Source organism: Macaca nemestrina, chromosome 14 (genome assembly GCF_043159975.1).
Source record: "Macaca nemestrina isolate mMacNem1 chromosome 14, mMacNem.hap1, whole genome shotgun sequence".
Lineage (NCBI taxonomy): Eukaryota > Metazoa > Chordata > Mammalia > Primates > Cercopithecidae > Macaca > Macaca nemestrina.
Window position 1 is genome coordinate 1,947,076 of NC_092138.1, and position 26,066 is coordinate 1,973,141.

General features: G+C 46.7%; 1 protein-coding gene across 1 annotated transcript in view; it reads left to right on the forward strand.

Annotated features, from left to right (window-relative positions):
• The first annotated feature begins 2,957 nt into the window (after window positions 1-2,957).
• Window positions 2,958-26,066, forward strand: part of LOC105498996 (hyaluronan binding protein 4) — a 41,327-nt gene continuing 18,218 nt past the window's right edge. Inside the window, exons 1-5 of the mRNA XM_071077479.1 lie at window positions 2,958-3,445; window positions 9,814-9,976; window positions 17,526-17,687; window positions 17,899-17,967; window positions 23,755-23,838. Coding sequence (XP_070933580.1) covers window positions 3,094-3,445; window positions 9,814-9,976; window positions 17,526-17,687; window positions 17,899-17,967; window positions 23,755-23,838 — 830 coding nt within the window. The 5' untranslated portion in view covers window positions 2,958-3,093. The remainder of the gene's footprint in view (window positions 3,446-9,813; window positions 9,977-17,525; window positions 17,688-17,898; window positions 17,968-23,754; window positions 23,839-26,066) is intronic.

Consider the following 26,066-nt stretch of genomic DNA (forward strand, 5'->3'; position numbering starts at 1 on the left):
CAATAGCCCCATAAGAAACTCATGGCCATGGCCGGGGCACGGTGGCTCACACCTGTAATCCCAGCACTCTGGGAGGCCAAGGTGGATGGATCACATGAGTTTGAGACCAGCCTGACCAACATGGTGAAACCCTGTCTCTACTAAACACACACACACACACACACACACACACACGCACACGCAAAAGAAAGAAACTTATGGCCAGCTAATACCAGGTAGAGATTACTCATCTTTATTTCAGTGGTTCTGAAGATGTTCTGAATCCTGAAGCAACAAGAGTTGGCTGTCTTACAACTGTTTGGGGCATTTGTGACTTGGAAATGAGGCGGCAGTGCTCACAGGGCATGCTTTAAGAACTTACAGTGGCTGGTTATGCTGGAAGGAAGATAAGAAGAAAACGGGGGAGCAGGCTAACTCCAGATGCCCAGTGGGAAGACGACAGGCCCTTCTCTCACATGGCCATGATTCCTTGGTTTTGTGGTTTGGTGAGCAGTTTAAAGATACCAAAGATAACTTTAGCTTGAAGCAGGGCTTCTCAAAGTGTGGTCTCTGGTGCGTGGAGTGATTCTGGTTCATTGAGATAAATTTACTATTTTTACAAAAAAAATTTACTATTTTTACTAAATTTTACACGAAATGTACTATTTTTACAATTTTAAAGTGCATAACTCAGTGACATTTACTAAATTTACAATTTTGTGCAACCACCTCCACTATCTTGTCCCAGAACACTTCATCGCCCCACAGGAAACTCCCAGGCCCATTAAGCAGTTACTTTCCAACAGTCCCGACCCCCACGCCTGGCAACCACCAATCTGCTTTCTGTCTCTATAGATTCTGGACATTTCATATAAATGGAATCATACAACGTGTGGCCCTTATTGTCCGTCTTTCACTTAGCACTGCGTTTTCAAGGTTCATCCATGTTGTAACAAGTATCAATACCTTTTTATGACCAAATAATACTTTTTTGTACCACATTTTATTTATCCATTCATCGGGTGACATATATTTTAGTTGTTTCTGCCTTTTGGCTATTGTGAGTAGTGCTGCTGTGAATATGTATATACAAGTTTTAGTTTGAACACTTGCTTTTAATTCTTTTGGGTAGAAAGTATAGGCATTAATCTTTGCTCACTCAAAAGGAGGTGACCAAATATCTTAAATTCTTCAATCATTCAACAAATATTTACTGAAAACCTACTCTATAGCCGTCTAGAACTCCAAGCACTGGGAATAATACATACTGCAATGAATAAGACAGGCATCATCCCTGTCCTCCTTGGGAATAACACAGAATTCAGTAAGTGAGTAAAACACAGACTTTGCCGCGTTTAGGATTAGGAATTCCTTTTCTATTTGCTATTAAAGGAAAGTAAAAGCTGGTCACAGAGCACCTGGCAAGATGCTCTAACTGGATGCTTTCAGATGAAACAAGCAAACACAACTAAGCGCAATCAATCTGTTATCTTACATCATAAGCCTCAAGCGGGGAGGTTCCCAAGTGGGTCCAGTTGGCAGCTTAACATCATCAAGGATCTAGGCTTTCTCCATCCTGCTCTGCCATCCTCATGGCCACACTAAGGAACAGCCAACCTCAGGCATCATATCTTCTTATGGAACAAGGACCAGGGAACGGAAGTGGGGCAGATCCCTTCTCAATCCCTTCTTAGGTGCAAGAAAAACTTCCCCAGAATACTTCTCCTCAGATCTGTTCTGCCTGATTTGCCCCACAGCCTATTCCTAAGCCAATTATTGGCAAGGAATTGGAATCAGGTGCAGTGAATTATAATCAAGTTGGAGGCTGGAAGGGGCCTGCTTCCCCTGGGGAATATGATGCCGGAACATAATACAGGCTCTGGAAAAATGTAAGAGGGAAAGAATGGCTGTAGGATAGGCAGCCAAGCGTAGCTCCACTGGTGCCTATGCAAGATTTCCTGGAGGAAGTCCAGTCCAGCGTTCTCTAAGCTCCAGGCCTCAACTGAACATCTCAAAAGAAAACAAATATCCAAACCTCAACGTGTCCAAAACTGAATTCATGATTCTCGTTAAAGTAGTGTCTTCCAGTGGTGACTAATACTACCATTCAGATGCTGGAGCCAGGAAAATAAGAGTCACCATATCTTCTTCTTCATCACCACATCTAGCACATCACCAAGTCTTTGAACCCATCTACTCTCTTCACCTCCACCGCCACCATCCTAATCCCAGTCATTATCAGCTCTTCCCTGGAGCTTCGCAACAGTCACGTTTGGCTTCCCAGCATCCATTTGTATTTCCCTCCAAACTATTAGTTCACAGTGCAGGTAGGGTGGCCTTTTCAAACCCAAATCCGCTCATGCTCAAAACTTGCTTCCCACGGCTCTTAGAGACCACTTTGAGCTTGAACAGACTGTGCACATCCCACCTCAAGACTGCTGCACTTGCTGTTCCTCCTCCGACCCCTTGTCACCCCCCTCCCTCGGCTTAACTGTCACTTCCCAATTAGGTCAGGTCCCTTTGCTGCAGCCCGTGGAGAGCTCTGCGCCTGTCCTTCAGGGCACTTTTTCTCCATCCACAGACTCAGATCTGTGACAACACGGAGCTAGTATTTCCTACAACATCACGCCTGGCACACGGTAAGTGCGCAATATGCAGCTGTTGCACGGCTAAATGTATACATAAGCTTCAAAGCAGAGTGGCCGAGAGCAAATACAGACGCAGTCACGGGAGAAGGCACACACCGCCGAGACACCACCGCCACTCCGCGCCGCCTGGACCAGCCAGTAGCTCCGCCCCTGGGCCCCGCCCCTCCCTGCTGAGCGGAGGGGGCGGGGCTCAGAGGTCGCGTGACGTGACAGCAGCCGGTCGGTGATTGGGTCTCCAGGCGCGCCGTCTCGGGAAGGGGGCGTGCCCGCGCGCGCTGATTGGCTGCCTGGCGCGGTGGGGCGGACGGCGGCGGCGCCGCGGGGGCGGGCGGCGGGAGGGGCCGGACCGGGTAGGGCCCGGAGGGCGGCGGCGGCGGCGGAGCGGGCGGCATGGGTCCTCGCCGCCGGCTTCGCTGAGACGCGCTCGCGTGGGCTGCCCTCCCGGGCCCGCAGTGGTCGCGGCGGCATGAAGGGCGCCCTGGGGAGCCCCGTGGCCGCCGCCGGCGCCGCGATGCAGGAGAGTTTCGGCTGCGTGGTGGCCAACCGCTTCCATCAGCTGCTGGACGACGAGTCGGACCCGTTCGACATCCTGCGCGAGGCCGAGCGCCGGCGCCAGCAGCAGCTGCAGCGCAAGAGGCGCGACGAGGCGGCGGCGGCGGCGGCCGGGGCCGGTCCCCGCGGCGGCAGGAGCCCGGCCGGGGCCTCGGGCCACAGAGCCGGCGCGGGCGGCCGGAGGGAGTCGCAGAAGGAGCGCAAGAGCCTCCCGGCGCCCGTCGCTCAGCGGCCCGACAGCCCCGGGGGCGGCCTGCAGGCGCCGGGTACGCGGGGACGGCGGGGGTAGCGGGCCACGGCTCGCCCTGCGGAGAGACTGGGGTCCCGGGGGCCGGCTCCAGGAGGGGGGACCCGGGAGGAGCCGGGAGAGTTGAGGGTCCCGGTGGCCGCCGAAGGTAGGAGGAGCGAGGCAGGGGTCACACCCCTTCCAACCCTCGCCGGCAGCGTGCGGGGCCCCGGGGGAAACGCTGGCTTGGGGGGGGTGGGGCCCCCGAACCCTGGCTCGGAGCCGCTACGGCAAGTTGGACGAAGTTGAGGGAGGTTGCCGGGGTGGCGTGTGGGGGCGAACGCTGAGGTCGCTACTCCGGGACTCCCGCATCCAGACCTGGCGGGGACCTTCTCCAGCCTCCAGCCCCGCCTCTGCGGGAGTGAGGTCGGAGCCACCCGAGAGCGCGGTGGGGAGGAGGAGGGCGCCCGGTCCCGGGGCTGGGGGCCTCTGTGATGCGGGCGGCCTGGGCGACCGCGGGGCGGCCTGTGACGTCGGGGCCCGGGCGCGGGTCCTCGGCGCTGTCCGGCCTGGCGCCTGCGCCCCTTCCCCGTCCGGTAGCTTCCAGCAGGCAGCGGGCATCGTATTTCAGTACTTCTTGTGGTGCTGATGGGATGTGCAACTTATAAATAGCTCCAGGCTGCTTTAAGAAAAGCGTTTTTAACCTTTCCAGCCAGAATATTCGGAGTTCCCCACTCCCTGTTTAGCAAGAAAAGCCAGTGCGCAGCGTGGTGTCCTGCTGCCTGCGGACGGGGAGGGAGTCGTGCTCTCACCTGAACTGCGTCAGTGGCAGAGCCAGCAACGCTCCACCTGTGCTTCCTCTGTTTTCTTGAAATGAGGCAGCGGTCCCAAGGTTTGCAGAGCGTTAGGAGTGAGATGTGTAGATTGACCATTCCTGCCAACGCTTGGCGGAGTGTGCAGCGTGGCTTGCTGGTTTGTTCCTTGCTTGATAAAAATTGTGCATCGCAGCCCTGAGGAAACGTCTCAGGTTTCAGTATTGGGGCTTTGATGCGCAGCTGGGTAATGTTTACCTTTGTTTGTGAAAAGTTAAATCCAGAGTCATCACTTGTGAGAATCAAGTCACTACAATAAAGATGTTGAAAATGATTAAAAAAAAAAAAAAGAAGTTATTGACTATCTCACGAGCCTTTGATAGGCCAGTAAATTTCTGAGCAGATTATCTAAACAGACTGGAGATACATTGTGCATTTTATATCCTGTTTTTTATGTTTTTCTCTTAAATTTATTTACATGAATATAATAAAAGAATTGAGGAAGGCTAAGCTTTTCTTCACCCTTTATTTTTTCACAAATGAAAATGCTGGGCGCGGTGGCTCACGCCTGTAATCCCAGCACTTTGGGAGGCCAAGATGGGCGGACCGCGAGGTCAGGAGATCGAGACTATCCTGGCTAACACGGTGAAACCCCGTCTCTACTAAAAATACAAAAAGCCGGGCGCGGTGGCAGGCACCTGTAGTACCAGCTACTCGGGAGGCTAAGGCAGGAGAATGGCATGAACCCGGGAGGCGGAGCTTGCAGTGAGTCGAAATCGCACCTCTGCACTCCGGCCTGGCGATAGAGCGAGACTCCGTCTCAAAAAAAAAAAAAAAAGAAAAAAGAAAATACGTATTCTGTTCTTCAGAAAAACGTGAGACGAGTTAGTGCTGTTAATACATTGATTTTTAGCCTTTTAAAAATTGTCATGCATTTTTGTATTAAAAATTTTAAGCAATTCCAAAATGTATGAGGTTAAGTGAAAATCCTCTTATTTTTCCTACTGTTAACACTTTGCATTTATATACATAAATGCACAGAGCTATTTCTTTTCTTTCTAAACTTAAGTGATATAAACTGGGTTGCAACCTGTTTCCTGCACTTAATGTTGTCATGTAGTACACTTATAACTTTTTTTTCTGTCAGTTGTTCAGTCTAAGTGATCTGGCTTTTGAAATCAAAGGTATTTAGTGGATTTTGTAGTTAGAATGGAAATTTTATCATTCAAGTTCTTTTTCAAGTATGTGTTATTTCAGGAGCAAACAGCTCATTAATTTCCATTTATGTAGTTACTGTACTAAATTTATCTATAATGGGTGTCAAAGAGCTATTCTCTCAAGGTTTTATAGCCCTAGTTGATATGAAGCACTGTACTTTTCTAACATTCAAAATTTTTGATTTAGTTAGAATGTTGTAAGTGAATGCTTAGCATAGACAAAAATAAAACATGTTTGACATATCATAGAAATGTTAATCCTGAAAGAATGTGGAAGTCACAAGCTTTTTCTATGGAAAAGGGTTGTTTTTTTGTTTGTTTGTTTGTTTTTTTTTTTTGAGACAGAGTCTTGCTCTGTCGCCCAGGCTGGAGTGCAGTGGCATGATCTTGACTCACCGCAACCACCTCCTGGGTTCAAGCGATTCTCCTGCCTCAGCCTCCTGAGCAGCTGGGACTGCAGGCGCGCGCCACCATGCCCAGCTAATTTTTGTATATTTTTCACTAGAGGCAGGGGTTCACCATGTTGGCCAGGATGGTCTCGATCTCTTGACCTCATGATCTGCCTGCCTTGGCCTCCCAAAGTGCTGGGATGTTAGCCACCGTGCCTGGCCTAATTTTTTGTATTTTTAGTAGAGATGGGGTTTCACCATGTTGTCCAGGCTGGTCTTAAACTCCTGACTTCAGGTGATCTGCCTGTCTAAGCCTCCCAAAGTGCAGGTGTGAGCCACGATGCCCGACCAAAAATGTAGATTTTTTAATGTCTATCTGTCTAGCAATATATATAAACCCTTGGGTGAGCCTTGCTCAATAAGTTCATTCTTTTTTTTTTTTTTTTTTTTTTTTTTAAAGACGGAGTCTGGCTCTGTTGCCCAGGCTGGAGTACAGTGGCCGGATCTCAGCTCACTGCAAGCTCTGCCTCCCGGGTTTACGCCATTCTCCTACCTCAGCCTCCCGAGTAGCTGGGATTACAGACACCCGCCACCTCGCCCGGCTAGTTTTTTGTATTTTTTGGTAGAGACGGGGTTTCACCATGTTAGCCAGGATGGTCTCGATCTCCTGACCTCGTGATCCGCCCGTCTCGGCCTCCCAAAGTGCTGGGATTACAGGCGTGAGCCACCACACCTGGCCTAATAAGTTCATTCTTAAAGTCATGAGAGGCTGTTTCAGTCATGAGAGGCTGTTTCAGTTTTGGTTTTTCTAGCCTTTCAGAATTATGTGCTTTGAAACAGCTCAACTTTATTTTGTGGGAAATCTTACTGTAAATTTTATTGTATTCTGTTTCTTTACCTGGGCTTGGTTTAGATGGTGATGAATGCATGTGCCAGCCTTTTCTTGGCGAGGTTAGTGAAATGCAGTGCTTGCATTCTCCACTTGGAGCTGCTGATCCAGCACCGAAAAGCCCGATTCGTGGCAGTGTTGATCTTTTAGTACTAAATTGTGGGGAAAAAATTGGATGCTGATTATCTTTGTTTTGGGAGGGTTGGTAGGGAGAATGGAGATGTTTGCCCAAAACTGATAATTATTCTAATTATCTTTGTTTTGGGGGGCTTGAGAGGGAAAATGAAATGTTTGCTTGATATTGATAATTATTCTAATAAGTAGCCCATTGTACTTAACAGTTTTCAGTTTATACTGTTAGAAAAGGCTTTAATATGGTGTACAGTAAATGTCCTATTTTAAGTTTGATGAATTGCAAATTTAATTGACACAAAAAGTAACTTGGAGGAAGCAGAAAGGTGGGATAAGCACCTATAAGTAGTTCTGTAGTCGAGTGGAGATAGTAAAAGATTTTTTAAAACTATGGGTTGGAAATAGGAAATCTGAAACTATGTTAACTCTTTTTACACTGACGTAAAAGTATGGAAAAGTTTTGTTACTGCTGACAAATTTTCTGATGACTGTTATGTCATGATCTATTATAATTTTCAGCTTGTTGGATAATTAACTTTCATAGTGGCTTTTTCTACCTTACGTTGTGAACGCCTTTTCCCGTTCTGAACTCTTTTTTATTTTTGTTTTTTTGAGACAGGGTCTCCCTCTGTCCCCCAGGCTGGAGTGCAGTGGCACGATCTGGGCTTACTGCAGGCTCCACCTCCCGAGTTCAGCCATTCTTCTGCCTCAGCCTCCTGAGTAGCTGGGACTACAGGCACCTGCCACCATGCCCAGCTAATTTTTTGTATTTTTACTTTTTTTTTTTTTTTTTTTTTTTTTTTTTTGAGACGGAGTCTCGCTCTGTCGCCCAGGCTGGAGTGCAGTGGCGCGATCTCGGCTCACTGCAAGCTCCACCTCCCGGGTTCACGCCATTCTCCTGCCTCAGCCTCCCGAGTAGCTGGGACTACAGGCGCCCACAACCGCGCCCGGCTAATTTTTTTTGTATTTTTAGTAGAGACGGGGTTTCACAGTGGTCTCGATCTCCTGACCTCGTGATCCGCCCGCCTCGGCCTCCCAAAGTGCTGGGATTACAGGCGTGAGCCACCGCGCCCGGCAATTTTTTGTATTTTTAGTAGAGACAGGGTTTCACCACATTAGCCAGGATGGTCTCAATCTCCTGACCTGTAATCCCAGCTCTTTGGGAGGCTGAGGCGGGTGGATCACAAGGTCAGGAGATCGAGACCATCCTGGCTAACCCAGTGAAACCCCGTCTCTACTAAAAATACAAAAAATTAGCTGGGCGTGGTGGCAGGCACCTGTAGTCCTAGCTACTTGGGAGGTTGCGCCACTGCACTCTAGACTGGGAGACAGAGCGAGACTCCGTCTCAAAAAAAAAATATATATATATATATACACACACACACATATATATATCCATTAACTTGAATAAATGTCATATTTTATAGCCATACAACTAATGTGGAGAGTAATTTGTTCCAAGAAAAATTGAAGCTACTTTAGTAAAAGTTGCACATAGTGAGAGGAGATCTTTTAAATGTATACAAAAAAAGATAGACTGTTTTTGAAGAGTAAAGACGTGACAAAGATCCACAATGTATTTACCAAGTATTAGATGGCTTCAAACATAGACTTTGCCTAAGATGTTTAAAGCGTTAAAATTAAAGAGGAGTAAAGCAAGGTGACAGTATAGAGGAAAAGACCAGAGTCTCGGCCGGGCGCGGTAGCTCTTGCCTGTAATCCTGGCACTTTGGGAAGCCGAAGAGGATGGATCACCTGAGGTCGGGAGTTAGAGACCAGCCTGACTAACATGGAGAAACCTTGTTTCTACTAAAAATACATTAGCTGGGCATGGTGGCGCATGCCTGTGATCCCAGCTAATCTCTACCCGGGAGGCGGAGGTTGCGGTGGGCCAAGATTGGGCCATTGCGCTCCAACCTGGGCAACAAGAGTGAAACTCAGTCTCAAAAAAAAAAACCCCAAGAATAAAACCAGAGTCTCTGGTCCCAGCCCAGTGTCCAAGTGCTGGACTCTGAGTGGACAAAGAGATGCCCTCAGGTACTGACTGACTCTTGGGCAAGTTGCCAACTAGCAGTGTTTGGTTCATATTCAGTAAGTTATCATTGCAAGTCTATATATCTCATAGAATAGCAGGAAAATCTGTTTTCAAAGTAAAAATATAAGCACTATAAACTTTAAAAGCAAAAACCTTGGCCGGGTGTGGTGGCTCACGCCTGTAATCCCAGAGCTTCAGGAGGCTGAGGTGGGTGAACTGCTTGAAGCTAGGAGTTCGAGACCAGCCTGGCCAACATGTGAAACCCTGTCCCTACTAAAAATGCAAAAATTAGCTGGGCATGGTGGCGCATGCCTGTAATCCCAGCATCTTGGGAGGCTGAGACACGAGAATTGCCTGAGCCCAGGAGGCGGAGGTTGCAGTGAGCCGAGATTGCACACTGCACTGCACTCCGGGCTGGGTGACAGAGCGAGACTTATTTTAAGTATGTAAATAAATAAATAAATAAAATAGAAAATAAAAACCTTAGTAGCCAGTGATAAGCCATAGTTGCCATGTAATGTGCAGTTGGGATTCTGAAAGCATAGTCTGAAATACAGGGTATTCTTTCATTTTCTCGATAGGGCTTACACACTGTGTTTTTGTAAGACTGCTTTTGTCAACTGTAGCTTTTCTAGTAAAATATACCCATGGCTGTCACAGTTATTGGGAGGCCTGTAATTATAGGTGAGCTTAGTTTGTCATATGCTTTCTAGGATATAGGGAAAGCGTGCTTTAATAGTAACATTCTATTAAAAAGTCGTAGACTGTGGGCAGTTGTAGCATCAGCAACTTTTTTCTTTGAGGTTTTCTAAACTTCCTGAATTTTCCTAAGACGTTGATTTCTAGAAAAATGAAATTTACAAGTACTGTAAAGTTGAATACTGTGCTGTTGCAGATGCTGTGTTCCAACTCTGCTTTGATTTTCTGTTGGTAGGTCAGAAGCGGACTCCTAGAAGAGGGGAGCAGCAAGGATGGAATGACAGCCGTGGGCCAGAGGGGATGCTTGAAAGAGCTGAGCGGAGACCCTACAGGGAGTACCGACCCTATGAGACCGAGAGGCAGGCGGACTTCACAGCTGAGAAGTTTCCAGATGAAAAGTACGTGCTGTAGTCCTCGGCAGGGCGGGTGGGGAACCAGAAAGGTGTTTAGAAAATGCTACTTTCTTTCTTTTTTTTTTTTCTGAGACAGAGTTTCACCCTTGTCGCCTAGGCTGAAGTGCAATGGCGCAATCTCTGCTCACTGCAACGTCTGCTCCCAGGTTCAAGCAATTCTCCTGCCTCAGCCTCCTGAGTAGCTGGGATTACAGGCGCCCACCACCACGCCTGGCTAATTTTGTATTTTTAGTAGAGATGGGGTTTCTCCATATTGGTCAGGCTGGTCTTGAACTCCTAACCTCAGGTTCCGCCCGCCTTGGCCTTCCAAAGTGCTGGGATTACAGGAGTGGGCCACCATGCCTGGTCCAGAAAATGCTACTTTCTACTGGCTACTGTTTTTTGTGTTATCAGTCCTGGGAATGTTTTACTAATTTATGTGCAATTCATATTACCTTAGATGATGAGAAGGATCTTCCTTTTTCCTTTACGCCTTGGTTCAGGAAATGATTTTACAGTTAACAATGAATTGCTTATTGGTAACTGAAGAGCACTCTTAAAAAGAAATTACACAGGAGGGTGTTGAACTGGTAAAGTTTTGTTTTGAAGTTGTAGATTAGAGACACAATTTTGGGCTAGGGATATAATTATGGTTTTTGATTTCGCATTACCAATTTCGACTGCTCAATGGATTGAAGTCAGTTCCTAGCCCCACGGTCAGGTCAGTAGGCTGCCACGGTGAAATTTGAAGAAGACTCTGTTGTGATGTGTAATACCAGTTTCTGGCGGGCATGGCTGCTCTCGGAAGTCCCCTAACACGGATGGAAGTCGTGGGCTGGTGGAGTGTTGCGTGGCTGCTGAGTGATGCGGCAGTGTGGTGGCCGCCGCACTCCACCTGAACACGGGGAGGAGTTGTGTCTTATGCTTGGCACTAGCAGGGTGGGTACTTGCTGCTTAAAGCCTTTCTTTAATCATTTAACCTGTTTATGTTAAACAGAAACAACTAGTGAATCACATTTCAAGGAAAATTAAACAGGCTAAGGAAGGCTAGAATAGTGAACAGTGAAATGTCAAGGGAGCCATTTTTCCAAACTCTTTCTGCTTCTTGACTGCTGATTCCATTCCATTTAGGATTGTGGCTACAAGTTTTAACCAAAACATGTGGCTTTGTAAAACTATACTACAGGGCCTATTATAAACAAAACAAAACAACAGTCCAGCAGAGAGTAACTTAGCCTGGGTGGGCTGAGCAGGTGATGACTCACGCAGAACTGTTCACCTAGAAGTTACACATTCAAGACATTGAGATGGTCTGTCTGCAACCATGTTGGAGGGAGAAACTTACAGAAAGGCTTAATTTTGCCCCTTTTTTGGTGATTACTTCAGATCTGCTGTGTAGTAAGCACAGTCTACTTGCTTCTGCAAAGCTTCCGGGAGCAGAGCTGCTGATTTTCGGAAGCATTTGGGTATTTATTTTCCCCTCACTTCAGGGATTCTGTGGAAACGAAGAAATTATAGTTGACTTGCACAAACCCATGTTTCCCCCCTTTTTTCGTAGCAAGACTGTGTAGTCTTTAAAAAGGATAAAATAGATCTTTATATGTGACATGAAAAGATAGCTATTAAGTGAAATAATACGTATATGGAAGAGTAAGGTGGGATATGGAATTATGGAGGGTTTTTTTTTTATTTAAATAAATTCAGAATTACAGAAGAGTTTTAAGAATTATACGAAGAATTTCCATCTGCCCTTCAAGACTCCCCACACACTATTTACCACATTTGCTTTATCATCCATGCCCCACCGCACCACACAGCCTTTTCTTGTTATTTGAGAATACGGTGTAGGAATGTCCCCTTACTCCTAAATACTTTAAACGCATTTTCTAACAACATGATACAATTTTCAAACTCATTAAAATGAATACAATACTGTTATCTAATTGTCTAAATTACTAGTCTACAGACTTGACTCAGATTTCACCAATTGTCCCAGTGATGTCTTTTAACAAAAGAGAAAACATCTGTGGTTCAGGATCCACTCCAGGTAAATGCATCGTATTTAGTCATCTTTAATTAGGAACAGCTCCTTAGCCTTCCTTGGTCTTTATGAATTTGGCATTTTGAAGAGCATGGGCCAGTTATTTTATAACATGTTTCAGATTTTGAGTTTTTCTGATGTCTCCTCATGGAACGAGATTGCGCACTTTTGGCAGGAATGCCACAGAAGTAACGTGTTCTCAGTGCGTCACAGTACAGATATGTAGGGAATTTTCATTTTCGAGGAAATTTGAATCTTGATATCAGAAAACATTTTCTTAGTTTCTTAAATAATACTCTTAATAAATAAAACATAGAAAGTTTTATGTCTGACAAACTCACAAGCAAAAGAAGGAAAATAACATTCGAGCCAAGCATCCTGCTTTATACAAAAACCCTGTGATTCACTGTCTTACAACAATCCTAGCAAGTAGACATGACACTTGTTTCACACGTGGGAAGCCTGGAGCCTGTGGAGTTACGGATGAGGAGTTCAGTTTGGATACCAAGTTTCATTTTGAAAACATAAAAAGTTCTGGAGAAGGATGGCGATGATAGTTGCACAACAATGTGAATGTACTTAATGCCACAGAACTGAACACTTAAAAATGATTAAAATGGTAAATGTTATGGTATGTATATTTTACCACAATTTGTTTAAAGCTTGTTAATAATGGGGGGAGGGTCAACATCTGAGGGATTTTTTTTTTCAGAACAGGAATTGATTTTAAATGACCAGTAAACTACAGACAGGAAGAGCCAGAATTCATCTAGACAGAGGCAGACTAATCTCCTAACAGTCTGTGTTCTAAGAGTTCAGTTAAGTTCATTTGGAGCCTAAGGAAAAATTCCTACTGCTATTAAAAACAGTAGTTTACTGCCGGAATATGTGCTCCACATGATATAGCAGATCTCGGGGGCGGAGACATGCCCGTTAATCCCAGCACCGCTTATGACGTTGCTTCCTTGGGAAGAAAACGCGCGCTCTGTCTAGGCAGAACAGAAGTCCATGTCAGCTGGCTGTGACAAGACTACTGCACACATTGCTGAAACTCTGGGTCTGTTTCCTCATTGAAAAATGGAGAGGGCTGATTTTAGATAATCTTTCGAGATTATGAAGATTCTATAATTCTGTCCAATAAACGTGTAGGTATCAAACTCAAGGTGACACCCTTTTTCACTCTCAGATAAGCAAATATCAAATTGTAATTCAGCATATTCAAGCTTGGGGAAAGTGCTCTAAGAGACGCTGTCAGTGATGCGGTGGCTCACGCCTGTAATCCCAGCACTTTGGGTAGGCTGAGGCAGGGAGAACACCTGAGGTCAGGAGTTCAAGACCAGCCTGGCCAACATAGTGAAACCCTGCCTCTATTAAAAATTCAAAAATTAAGGCCGGGCGCGGTGGCTCAAGCCTGTAATCCCAGCACTTTGGGAGGCCGAGGCGGGTGGATCACGAGGTCAGGAGATTGAGACTATCCTGGCTAACATGGTGAAACCCCGTCTCTACTAAAAATACAAAAAACTAGCCGGGCGTGGTGGCGGGCGCCTGTAGTCTCAGCTACTTGGGAGGCTGAGGCGGGAGAATGGCGTGAACCCGGGAGGCGGAGCTTGCAGTGAGCCGAGATCACGCCACTGCACTCCAGCCTGGGAGACACAGCGAGACTCCGTCTCAAAAAAAAAAAAAAGAAAAATTCAAAAATTAGTGGGGTGCGCCTGTAATCCCAGTTACTCGGGAGGCTGAGGCAGGAGAATCGCTTGAACCCAGGAGGCAGAGGTTGCAGTGAACTGAGATCACACCACTGCATTCTAGCCTGTGTGACATAGCGAGATTCTGTCTCAAAAAAAAAAAAAGAATTTATAGGTTGCGCACAGTGGCTTACACCTGAAATCCCAGCACTTTGGGAGACAGAGGCAGGCAGATCACCTGTGCTCAGGAATTCGATTCCAGCCTGGCCAACATGGTGAAACCATGTCTCTACTAAAAATACAAAATTAACTGGGTGTGGTAGCACACGCCTATAATCCCAGCTAGTCTGGAGGCTGAGGCAGGAGAATTGCTTAAACCCAGGAAGTGGAGGTTGCAGTGAGCCAAGATTACGCCATGTCACTCCAACCTGTGTGACAGGCGAGACTCTGTCTCTAAGAAAAAAAAAAAAAGAGTTTACTGTTGGCTGGGCACAGTGGCTCATACCCATAATCCTAGCACTTGGGAGGCCTAAGCAGGCGGATCTCTTGAACCCAGTAATTTTAGACCAGCCTGGGTGACGTGAAACCTGCATCTCTACAAAACGCACAAAAATTAGCTGAGTGTGGTGGCACACGCCTGTAGTCTCAGCTGCTTGGGGACTGACCTGGGAAGATTGTTTGAGCCCTGGAGGTCAAGGCTGCAGTGAGCAGTGATTGGGCCACTGTACTCCAGCTTGGACAACAGGGTGAGATACTGTCTTTAAAAAAAAAAAAAAGAAAAAAATTACTGTTACTTTTCTCTTGTTTGTTTTAGAGCCATACTTCAGATTTCTTTTTTTGAGGCAGGGTGTTGCTCTGTTTCCCAGGCTGGAGTGCAGTGGCAGGATCTCAGCTCACTGCACTCCTGGGCTCAAGTAATCCTCCCACCTCAGCCTCCTGAGTAGCTGAGATTACAGGCATGCACCACCATGGCTGGCTAATTTTTACATTTTTTAGCAGAGATGGGGTTTTGCCGTGTTGCCCAAGGTGGTCTGGAACTCCTGGGCCCAAGTGATCCAACTGCGTTGGCCTCCCGAAGTGCTGGGATTACAGTCGTGAGCCACCACTCCCAGCCTGCTTTAGATTTTCTTTTTTTTCTGTTTTTTTTTTTTTTTTTTTTTTTTTTTTAAGACAAGGTCTCACTTTGTCGCCCGGGCTGGAGTGCAGTGGCGCCATCTCAGCTCACTGCAACCTCCGCCTCCCGGGTTCAAGCGATTCTCCTGCTGCAGCCCCCCAACTAGCTGGGATTACAGGCGTCCGCCACCAAGTCTGGCTAATTTTTGTATTTTTAGTAGAGTTGGGGTCTCACCATATTGGCCAGGCTGGTCTCAAACTCCTGACCTCAAGTGATCTGCCCGTCTTTGGCCTCCCAAAGTGCTGGGATTATAGGCGTGAGCCAACAGGCGTGAGCCACCAAGACCAGCCTGCTTTAAATATTTGCTATAGTTTAGAATCAAGAGTCAGGTTTTGCAAAGATTTCTATTTTTGGTTAGAGGAGGTGGGAGACAGAAAAGCCAACTTGGAGAATGTGTTGAGGTTGGTGTTTCTTATAAGAGACTGGTATAACATTAATGATCAGTACTTCTGTATTTCTTTATTTTTTGAGTGAGGAAGATTGTGAGTTTTGTATTTTTTTTACCCACTATTGTGTAGCGGCTTTTTTTTTTTTTTTCCCCCGAGATGGAGTCTTGCTCTGTTGCCCAGGCTGGAGTGCAGTGGTGCGATCTCGGCTCACTGCAAGCTCCGCCTCCCAGGTTCACGCCATTCTGCCTCAGCCTCCCAAGGAGCTGGGACTACAGGCGCCCGCCACCACGCGCGGCTAATTTTTTGTATTTTTAGTAGAGACGGGGTTTCACCGTGTTGGCCAGGATGGTCTCAATCTGCTGACCTCATGATCCACCTGCCTCGGCCTTCCAAAGTGCTAGGATTACAGGTGTGAGCCACTGCGCCTGGCCTAGCGGCTTCTTAATGTAACACTTTAGCCATAAAAGTAGGTTGTAACATACCTCTAGTGCTGGTGTTCGAGCCACTAATGCCACTAGGTTTCTTGATGCCAGGACGTCTATTAAATAAGTAATTTCTTGTGATTTTAAATGTTTTTAAAAGCCTTGCCAAATTAGAAAACATTTCTCTTATTAAACCAGTGTTACAATGGTGAAAAAGAGCTTAGAGCTTAGTGAAGGAGAGACGAGTCCTCAGAAAGAGTGATGGTGACCAGCAACGGTGCAGGGAGGAGTGGGTGAGCAATCAGGTCCTAGCTCCAGGCTCTGATGTGGCAGAGGAAGAAGAGGGAGGGGTGGCTTGGACTCTTGCTCATGTTGTGAGTTGGGGGTCACAGGAGGAATAAGGGCTCCATGTTGGGCATGTGTGTGCCTGACATGGGGATGTCCAGGTGGAGATGTCTAGGAAGTAACTGGCTTCATGTCCTGCAATCAGATGAGAGACACAGGGCCAGTTAGCATTAGCATGGAGGCCAGGTGACGTGGCGTGAGCCGAGATCCTGCCTCAAAGAAAGAAATGTAAAGTAGGGTTCTCATAAAACAGACAAAAGGAAAGTGGGAGGCCAACAAGGATGAGGACAGATGGGTATCCGTGTAGAGCACCAAGACAAATGGTTAGGCACGAGAGGCAGGCGGAGAGCTTTTCTGTTCTCTGCATCTTGAATTGGCTGCCTCTGAGAAGGGGGATTGCGTGGCTGAGGAACAGTGTGGGTTTTGTACCATGTTTGGGTATTACCTATTCTAAAAATAATTTTCTAAGGGCAGGCAGAAAAGAGAAGCCAGAAAAGTCAGGAAGATTGGTGGTCAGCAGCGTCACATGACACTGGGGTCAAATCACACGAAGACAAAAGTTGCTCTTGGGCTTAACAAAGAGGTCTTCAGCTGCCCTTCGCCGTTTTTCTGGAGTGATGAGGTGGAAGGCAGGTTGAGGCTTTCACAGTTCCAGTATTGGCTGGATGTGTGTTTAGGAGGGAGATTGGCCGGGCGCGGTGGCTCAAGCCTGTAATCCCAGCACTTTGGGAGGCCGAGACGGGCGGATCACGAGGTCAGGAGATCGAGACCATCCTGGCGAACACGGTGAAACCCCGTCTCTACTAAAAAAAGTACAAAAAACTAGCCGGGCGAGGTGGCGGGCGCCTGTAGTCCCAGCTACACAGGAGGCTGAGGCAGGAGAATGGCGTAAACCCGGGAGGCGGAGCTTGCAGTGAGCTGAGATCCGGCCACTGCGCTCCAGCCCCGGCGACAGAGCAAGACTCTGTCTCAAAAAAAAAAAAAAAAAAAAAAAGGAGGGAGATTTGGGAAGGGGCATAATTTGAAGTTTAACCATTTTTCTTATACAAAACATTCCAAATTTAACTTAAAGATTTAGTATTAGGACAGGAATGGACTTTAGAGTTTATTTGTCTAACATCCTTATTTTTTGAGTAAGGAAACTAGATCCAGAGAAAGGAATGCCCCACTCGGATTAGTACTGGGGCCTGTCTAGCACCTGCCTCTCATGGGCTGGCCTCACCACTTAGCCTACTCTGTGCTTCCGTTTCCTCCTCTGTAGGCAATAATTGTATATTAAAGATTTGTCTGCGAGCATCCGGTTACTATATGTAAAGTGCTCAGAACAATGCCGGTATATAGTCTACAGTGTGTGCTCACTAAAGGTTCCCTATCAATTTATGATTCGAGCCACCATTCTTTCCAGTCTATTATAACCGTGATTTTCTTTTAGAATTTTTTTTCCGGAGGAGACTTAGACCTTTAATTTACCAGTTTTTATTATTTCCATTTCTTCCTAGACCAGGTGATAGGTTTGATCGAGACAGACCGCTGAGAGGACGTGGAGGCCCGAGAGGGGGTATGCGCTGCAGAGGCAGAGGAGGCCCCGGCAACAGAGTTTTTGACGCTTTTGACCAGAGAGGAAAGCGAGAATTTGAAAGATACAGTGGGAATGACAAAATGTAAGTGACTTTGTAAATGCTGTTTTCACTTTAAGATGTTGGCAGCACATGGTATGAATCTATTCTGCGTTAATATTCAGTTAACTTTCTCGTACTGTGCTGTTATTCCTGTGAGAAGCTGATCCTGGGATTTTCACGAACCACTCTTTCTGATGTGGAGATCGACCGGAGACCAGCTTCTGGTTTACCGGACTTTTCTTTCTTTCTGTAGAGCAGTCAGAACCGAAGACAACATGGGTGGATGTGGAGTTCGAACCTGGGGATCAGGCAAAGATACCAGGTACGGTGTGTGTGCCCTCTGAGAACCCGCAGTGAAGGGGAAATCTCTGCATCTTTGCTTTTCTTGAAAATGATGTCTTCCGTGTTGTGCTTTATTCCTCTGTGCCCCTAACTAGAGACTGACTTTAGGCTTTTGTTTAGTGAGGTAACTTTTTAAAACAGGTTTGCTATGTTGCAGTTAGATTTAAACTGCTTTTAAAATTCTGTAGCCAAACATATTTGTGACAGATGACCATGTATTTGCTGATGCCTCAAACATATGGCACTGTACATTTGCACATGCCTCAAAATACTTTTTGTTGGCTGCACACGGTGGCTCACGCCTGTAATCCCAGTTCTTTGGGAGGCAAAGGCGGGTGGATCACTTGAGGTTGGGCGTTTGAGACCAGCCTGGAGAACGTGGTGAAACCCCATTTCTACTAAAAATACAAAAACTAGCTGAGCATGGTGGTGGGCGCCTGTAGTCCCAGCTACCCAGGAGGCTGAGGTGGGAGAGTTGCTTCTGGGAGGCGGAGGTTGCAGTGCGCCGAGATGGCACCACTGCTTTCCAGCCCCGATGACGGAGCGAGACTCAGCATCTCAAAAAAACAAAAAAAAGGTTTTTTGTTTTGTTTAATTTTATTATTTTTTTAAATAGAGACAGGATCTCACTATGTTGCCCACGCTGGTCTGGAACTCCTGGGCTCAGTCCTCCTGCCTCAGCCTCCCAAAGTGCTAGGATTACAGGCATGAGCCACCACACCCGGCCTGAAATGCTTTTTAAATTCCTGGATATTCTATATGTTTTTACCTTTCAAAGTTCATGTGGATCCTTGACACATCTTCATTTTATAAAATCATTTGTAGATTGAAGCTTAGTGACAGGTTTCACCTGAGGCTCAAGTTGGACATTTCTCTGAGGCTTCATGGTGCCTTCGATGTGTGCCAGTCCTGCTAGTTCGAGTGGATACATGGTTCTGCTCTGTTTTATTTCACAGCTGGAGGGATGATGCCTTCCTGGTATCTGCAGAAGAAGAGGTAGGGCACGCGGCAGGCAGGGCAGTGTGAGCAGTGCTACAGGGCAGGCTGCCCGCTAGCGCAAAGGCTTGAGGGGATCCAGGCTTCCACTTTTCAGGCTTCCACTTGGAAGAATATAATCTTTTTTTTTGAGACGGAGTCTTGCTCTGTCACCCAGGCTGGAGTGCAATGGCGTGATCTCGGCTCACTGCAACCTCCACCGCCCAGGTTCAAGCAATTCTCCTGCCTCAGCCTCCCAGGGAGCTGGGACTACAGGTGCATGCCACCATGCCCGGCGAATTTTTGTGTTTTTAGTAAAGAGTGGGTTTCACAACATTGGTCAGGCTGGTCTTGATCTCCTGACCTCAGGTAATCCGCCCGCCTTGGCCTCCCAGAGTGCTGGGATTACAGGCGTGAACCACCATGCCTGGCCAGAATATAAGCTTTTTACATGAACTTATTTTTCTTAAATTGTTGTCCTTAAAGACAAATGTATAAACTAATACCAAATGTAACAATGTTAGATTTACTACCATTGCTCATTTGTGTTCTTGAAAAGAAGAGAAACTTGTTGAGTGTTTCTCTATCTGGGGTTCTGCAGGATCTTGATGACAGATCTTTTCATTTTGTTTTATTTTACTTTGATAATATATTTTAAAAAGTAATATAGGCCGGGCGCGGTGGCTCAAGCCTGTAATCCCAGCACTTTGGGAGGCCGAGACGGGTGGATCACGAGGTCAGGAGATCGAGACCATCCTGGCTAACACGGTGAAACCCCGTCTCTACTAAAAATACAAAAAAAACTTAGCCGGGCGAGGTGGCAGGCGCCTGTAGTCCCAGCTACTCGGGAGGCTGAGGCAGGAGAATGGCGTGAACCCGGGAGGCAGAGCTTGCAGTGAGCTGAGATCCGGCCACTGCACTCCAGCCTGGGTGACAGAGCGAGACTCCGTCTCAAAAAAAAAAAAAAAAAAAAAGTAATATAGGCACCACCTTCTTTCTTTTTCTTTTTCTTTTTTTTTTTTTTTTGAGATGGAGTCTCGCTCTGTCGCCCAGGCTGGAGTGCAGTGGCCGGATCTCAGCTCACTGCAAGCTCCGCCTCCTGGGTTTACGCCATTCTCCTGCCTCGGCCTCCCAAATAGCTGGGACTACAGGCGCCCGCCACCTCACCCGGCCAGCTTTTTGTATATTTTAGTAGAGACGGGGTTTCACCGGGTTGGCCAGGATGGTCTCGATCTCCTGACCTCGTGATCCGCCCGTCTCGGCCTCCCAAAGTGCTGGGATTACAGGCTTGAGCCACCGTGCCCGGCTTTTTTTTTTTTTTGAGACAGAGTCTCATTCTGTCACCCAGGCTGGAGTGCAGTGGTGTGATCTCGGCTCACTGCAACTTCCACCTCCCAGGTTCAAGCAATTCTCCTGCCTTAGCTTCCCGAATAGCTGGGATTATAGGTGCCCGCCACTACGCCTGGTTACTTTTTGTATTTTTAGTAGAGATGCAGTTTCACCATGTTGGCCAGGCTGGTCTCAAACTCCTGACCTCAGGTGATCCACCTGCCTCGGCCTTCCAAAGTGCTGGGATTATAGGCATGAGCTACCATGCCTGGCTTGGGCACCTTCTTTCTTAATCATCAGATTTACCACCTTATCCAATACCACCACTTCATTTCCGTTTGCCTTTGAACTTAAAATCATTTTGGCTCTAAGTGGTTACTTATCCTGGAGCGCCAGCCTTGGCCTTGTAATGTTAAGAGGTGACCACTTGTGCCCCTGGCAGGCTGGCATGTCTCATTGTTAAAATGACATGTGCCCCATGGCACTCATTTTGGATTGGTTTGTGAGTTAGAAAGTCAAAGCTCTTTTTTTTTTCCCCCTCTCTCTCTCAGACAGGGTCTGACTCTGTTGCCTATGCTGGAGGATGGTGGCTCAGTCTTGGCTTACCATAACCTTGAAACCCCAGGCTCAGTTGATTTCTTCCACCTCAGCTTCCCGAGTAGCTGGGACTACAGGCGGTTTTTTTTTTTTTTTTTTTTGAGACAGAGTCTCACTCTGTTGCCCAGGATGGAGTGCAGTGGCATGATCTCGGCTCACTGCAACCTCTCCCTCCCGGGTTCAAGTGATTCTCCTGCCTCAGCTTCCCTAGTAGCTGGGACTACGGGTGCATGCAAATATACCCGGCTAATTTTTTTTTTTTTTTTTGTATTTTTGGTAGAGATGGGCTTTCACCGTGTTAGCCAGGATGGTCTTAATCTCCTGACCTCATGATCCGCCTGCCTCAGCCTCCCAAAGTGCTGGGATTACAGACATGAGCCACCGCGCCCGGCCTTTTTTGTATTTTTAGTAGAGATGCAGGTCTGCCATGTTTCCCAGGCTGGTGTCAAACTTCTGGGCTCAAGCAGTTCACCTGCCTTGGCTCCCAAAGAGCTAAGACTACAGGCGTAAGCCACCACACCCAGCTAGTCAAAGCTCTTAGGTGGTTAGAATTTGTAATGGAAAGCTTTTCTTAGGATAAAACTAATTTCTTAATAAATAGAGATAAATTTTATTTATTTATACATTTACTTCGTACATTTCTTAATAAATGGAGTAAGAAATTTATTTCTTAATAAATCAGCTTGAGGTCATGAAAATGATGCAGTGCGAAGGAGTTATGTGCTACTTTAGATTAGTGAGAAGAAAGTGGAGGTGAGCCTGACACAGTAAGTAATGGTTTGTGGCTGGCAAAGCCCAAGTGCTTCGCCGTGTATTAAAGGTGTAAGGGCTTTGCGGTAGTTTAGTATTCCTATTTGAAGACACTGACAGCAATAACTGGGTTTAAGGACAAAATGCCTTCAAACTGGTATGACTGCGCCATTTCAGCAATAATGCTTTTCTTCAACAGTTTGACAGCGCTAAAATAGAATTTTTTCTATTTATCTGTGCTGGAATAGAATTTTTCCATCTGCAATAATTTAAAAAGTGTATCAGATATTATTGTTAAAATGGGAATAGACACCCATGAATGCAGTTTTCAGTAATGCTGCCTTTCAACTTTTATTGTGAAGAGCAAGACAGTTTTATTTGTTCTCAAAGCAACATTTGATGAAACTCTGTTTGTTGTCAGAGATTTGATTAAGTGTGAGGTCTGATTAAATTTGAACTAGGTAACAAAGCCTTGAAATGTGTAACATCATTTTATGGAACATACGTGCACAACTAGGGATTTTCTGCACCAGTACAACTGAAGTCAAAATATAGACATGGGCCTTGGGGTTATATCTTTCTTCTGATAAATCCAACATTGGTGATTTACCTTTTTTTTTTTTTTTTTGAGACAGAGTCTCACTCTGTTGCCAGGCTGGAGTGCAGTGGCACGATCTCAGCTCCCTGCAACCTCCGCCTCCCGGGTTCAAACGATTTTCCTGCCTCAGCCTCCCAAGTAGCTGGGACTACAGGCACGTGTTACCACGCCCAGCTAATTTTTGTATTTTTAGTAGAGATGGAGTTTCATCATGTTGGCCAGGATGGTCTCAATCCCCTGACCTCGTGATCTGCCTGCCTCGGCCTCCCAAAGTGCTGAGATTACAGGTATGAGCCACCGTGCCTGGCTGATTTACTTTCAACAATATAGCAGAACCTGCCAAATTAATTGTGGCTAATTTTGAAACTTAATTGTCTTTCAGTTTTGATCATAGGGTTCTATAAGAGCTGTAGGCACAATATTTTATATTCATTTATAAAATAATTTAGGTCATCATTGGGGGGGACATCTGTGATTTTTCTTTTCTGTAAAATCAGCTAATTGCTGAAGTTTAAGAAATACTCAGTTTTTTTGTGGTTCATGCCTGTAATCCTAGCACTTAGGGAGGCTGAGGCAGGTGGATCACTGGAGTCCAGGAGTTCAAAACCAGCCTGAGGAACAAAGTGAAATCCCATCTCTACAAAAAATACAAAAAATTAGCCAGACATGGTGGTGTGTGCCTGTAGTCCCAGCTACTCCAGAGGCTGAGGTGGGAAGTTCCCTTGAGCCCGGGAGGTCGAGAGCACAGTGAGCTGTGATGGTGCCACTGCACTCCTGCTACCATGCCTGGCTAATTTTTGTATTTTTAGTAGAGATGGGGTTTCACCATGTTGGCCAGGCTGGTGTCAAACTCCTGGCCTTAAGTGACCCACCCTCCTTGGCCTCCCAATGTGCTAGGATCCCAGGCGAGAGCCACCCTGCCGGCCTGGAATCTTCATTTTAAAAAATAAAAGTTAATCAAGTTTTGTTTTAAAGAGTGAGTTTTTAAAAAATTGATTACAGAAGCTTGGAGTTGAGAATTTAATAATTATTTAAATTGTAAAAGTCTTTTCTGTTATTGTAGTTCAATTTATGGTTACTTTTTTTTTTAAAAAAAACTTACTTTTAAAGCCCTCAATAGGCCAGGCACGGCGGCTCACACCTGTAATCCCAGCACTTTGGGAGGTCGAGGTGGGTGGATCACTTGAGGTCAGGAGTTTGAAACCAGCCTGGCCAACATGGCGAAACCCTGTCTCTACCAAAAACACACAAAAAAATTAGCTGGGCGTGGTGGTGGACACCTGTAATCCCAGCTACTCAGGAGACTGAGGGAGGAGAATCTCTTGAACCTGGGAGGGCGGTTGCAGTGAGCTGAGATTGTACCACTGCACTCCAGCCTAGGTGACGGAATGAGACTCAGTCTCAAAAAAACAAACAAACCAAACCAAAACAGAAAACAATGTTTTCTCCATCTTAAACATGCAAACGCATTGGTGTGAACGTATTTGTGTGACTAGAGAGGGTCTTTCTGTTTTTCAGTGACGTGGAGCCGACTGCACTGATGGAGGAACCCACAGTGGTGGAGGAGGCCCAGGGCGCCCCGGAAGAGGAGTCTCCAGCCAAGTAGGGCGTTTCATTCATTCCCTATTGTGGTGTTGGTTCTCTTCTTAATGATTTCCTTATTTTTTTTTGAGATGGAATCTCGCTCTGTCGCCCAGGCTGGAGTGCAATGGCACAATCTTGGCTCACTGCAACCTCCACTTCCTGGGTTCAAGCGATTCTCCTGTCTCAGCCTCCTGAGTAGTTGGGACTATAGGCGTGTGCCACCACACCCGGCTAATTTTTGCATTTTTAGTAGAGATGGGGTTTTACCATGTTGGCCAGGCTGGTCTCGAACTCCTGACCTCAAGTGATCCACCCTCTTCAACCTCCCAAAGTGCTGGGATTACAGGTGAGCCATCACACCTGGCCTTTCTTGATGATTTCTAAGAGCCCTTCACAGACTAGGAATCTCAACCCCTTATCCTATCACGGAGGGCTGACCTTAATGTATAATGACTGGTGATCAAACTAATTAATAATTAGTTCAAATAACCTAATGAATATCAGTGATAATTGGTTAAAGTTAGGCATTCTGTCCTCTGCCTACAAACTCTTTTCCAGCAGCTTGTTAAACTCCTTGACTTGGAGTAGCCTGACTCTCAGATGGACCTCTAGTGCCTCGTCCCCTCTGCGCTCTCCCAGTCCACCCTCCCTCTCTCTTCATTATGTAGCTTAGATCCTGGCTCACTGCAACCTCCGCCTCCCAGGTTCAAGCAATTCTTCTCCTCAGCCTCCTGAGTAGCTGGGATTACAGGCATGCGCCACCACGCCCAGCTAACTTTGTATTTTTAATAGAGATGGGGTTTCTCCATGTTGACCAGGCTGGTCTCGAACTCCCAACCTCTGGTGATCCGCCCATCTCAGCCTCCCAAAGTGCTGGGATTACAGGCATGAGCCACTGCGCCTGGCCTCCAAGTTCTTAAATACCCATGCACCTTCAACTCTTTGGCCCTTTGGACTTTCTGCTGTAACTTGCTAGCAAAGCCCCTCCCGGGTGACCCCACTATCTGCCTTCTCTCTGCGCGTTCCACAAGCTAAGCAATACCAGTCACGTCGCGGGCCCGGTTAGAACCCCGAAAATTCCCGGTCACTGAGATTCTGAAGCCAGGCCTGGGTGATCCCGGTTCTTGGGTTCACTCTCCCACCTTCTCTAATGACTGTTTTAATTTCTCCTCAAAACCCTGGCACTGCCTCCCACTGTACCCTTCCCCCATCGTCCTCTTTCATTTTTTGGATGCAACGTTTCCTTCTATGTCACAGAGTGATTAGGAGCCATCAGGTGGGAACTTCCTCATCCTCCCACTCCCAAAGATACAAGACTGCTACACCTGCACACCTCCTGGGCTCCTTCCCTCATGGTAACCATCGGGGTGCCATCCCCCCCGACCTCTTCACGCTTCGGATCCTCTCTCCTACTGACTTCATGAAAACTTCACACTGTCAGTTAGCTCCTTCCTTTTTTGGTATATTCATCTCCTTCCTGACTAGTCTTCCAGTCAGCATCTAAACATGCTCAGTCTCTCCTGTGTAAGTGTCCTCTGGACCCCACATTCTCCGTCAGCCGCCTCTTTCAGAGTTGTGTGTGGCCTTCTTCACTTCCTCCCCTCCACTTCTTCCTCACTTTAGCCCAGGCCTGGCTTCTGTCCTCATTGCCCTTCTGAAACAGTCACCATGTCTCCGGATCTAATGGATGCTGCGGTCTGCGTCTTTCTTGACCTCTCAGAAGCATTTGACTTTATTGATTTCTTCGTAAACGTGCTCTCCTGTTGGTTTCTGTGATCACTCTGCTCTTCTGGTTTTCCTTCTGCCTCTCAGCATCTCCTTTGCAGGCTCATCCTTGTCTTTCTGGTTTTTTAAAACGTTAAGTCCTTCAGGGCCCTGCCTTAGGCTTTCTCTTTCTATAGAGTTTCTTTATAGGATCTTATGCACTTCTGTGGCTTAAATTGTCATTTACATGCTAACTCTGGAATATGTGTCTCTGGCTCCAACCTTCAACGTGGGCTCCAGGCCTGTGGGTCCATCTGCCTGCTGGACGCTTCCCCTGGGACATTCCAGATGCTGCTGTGCCCAGCCTGACCGAGACTGAGCTGACCGCCCCCCCATACCTCTGGTCCTCACTTGGTGTTTCCATCCAGCTGTACAAATCAGAAACCTACGAGTCATCCTTGGAACTTCTGTCTTCTTGACCCTCCTCTTTCCAAAACCCAGTCCTTCCCTCTGCTCTGGCGATTGTACCCCTAGAAACTGAG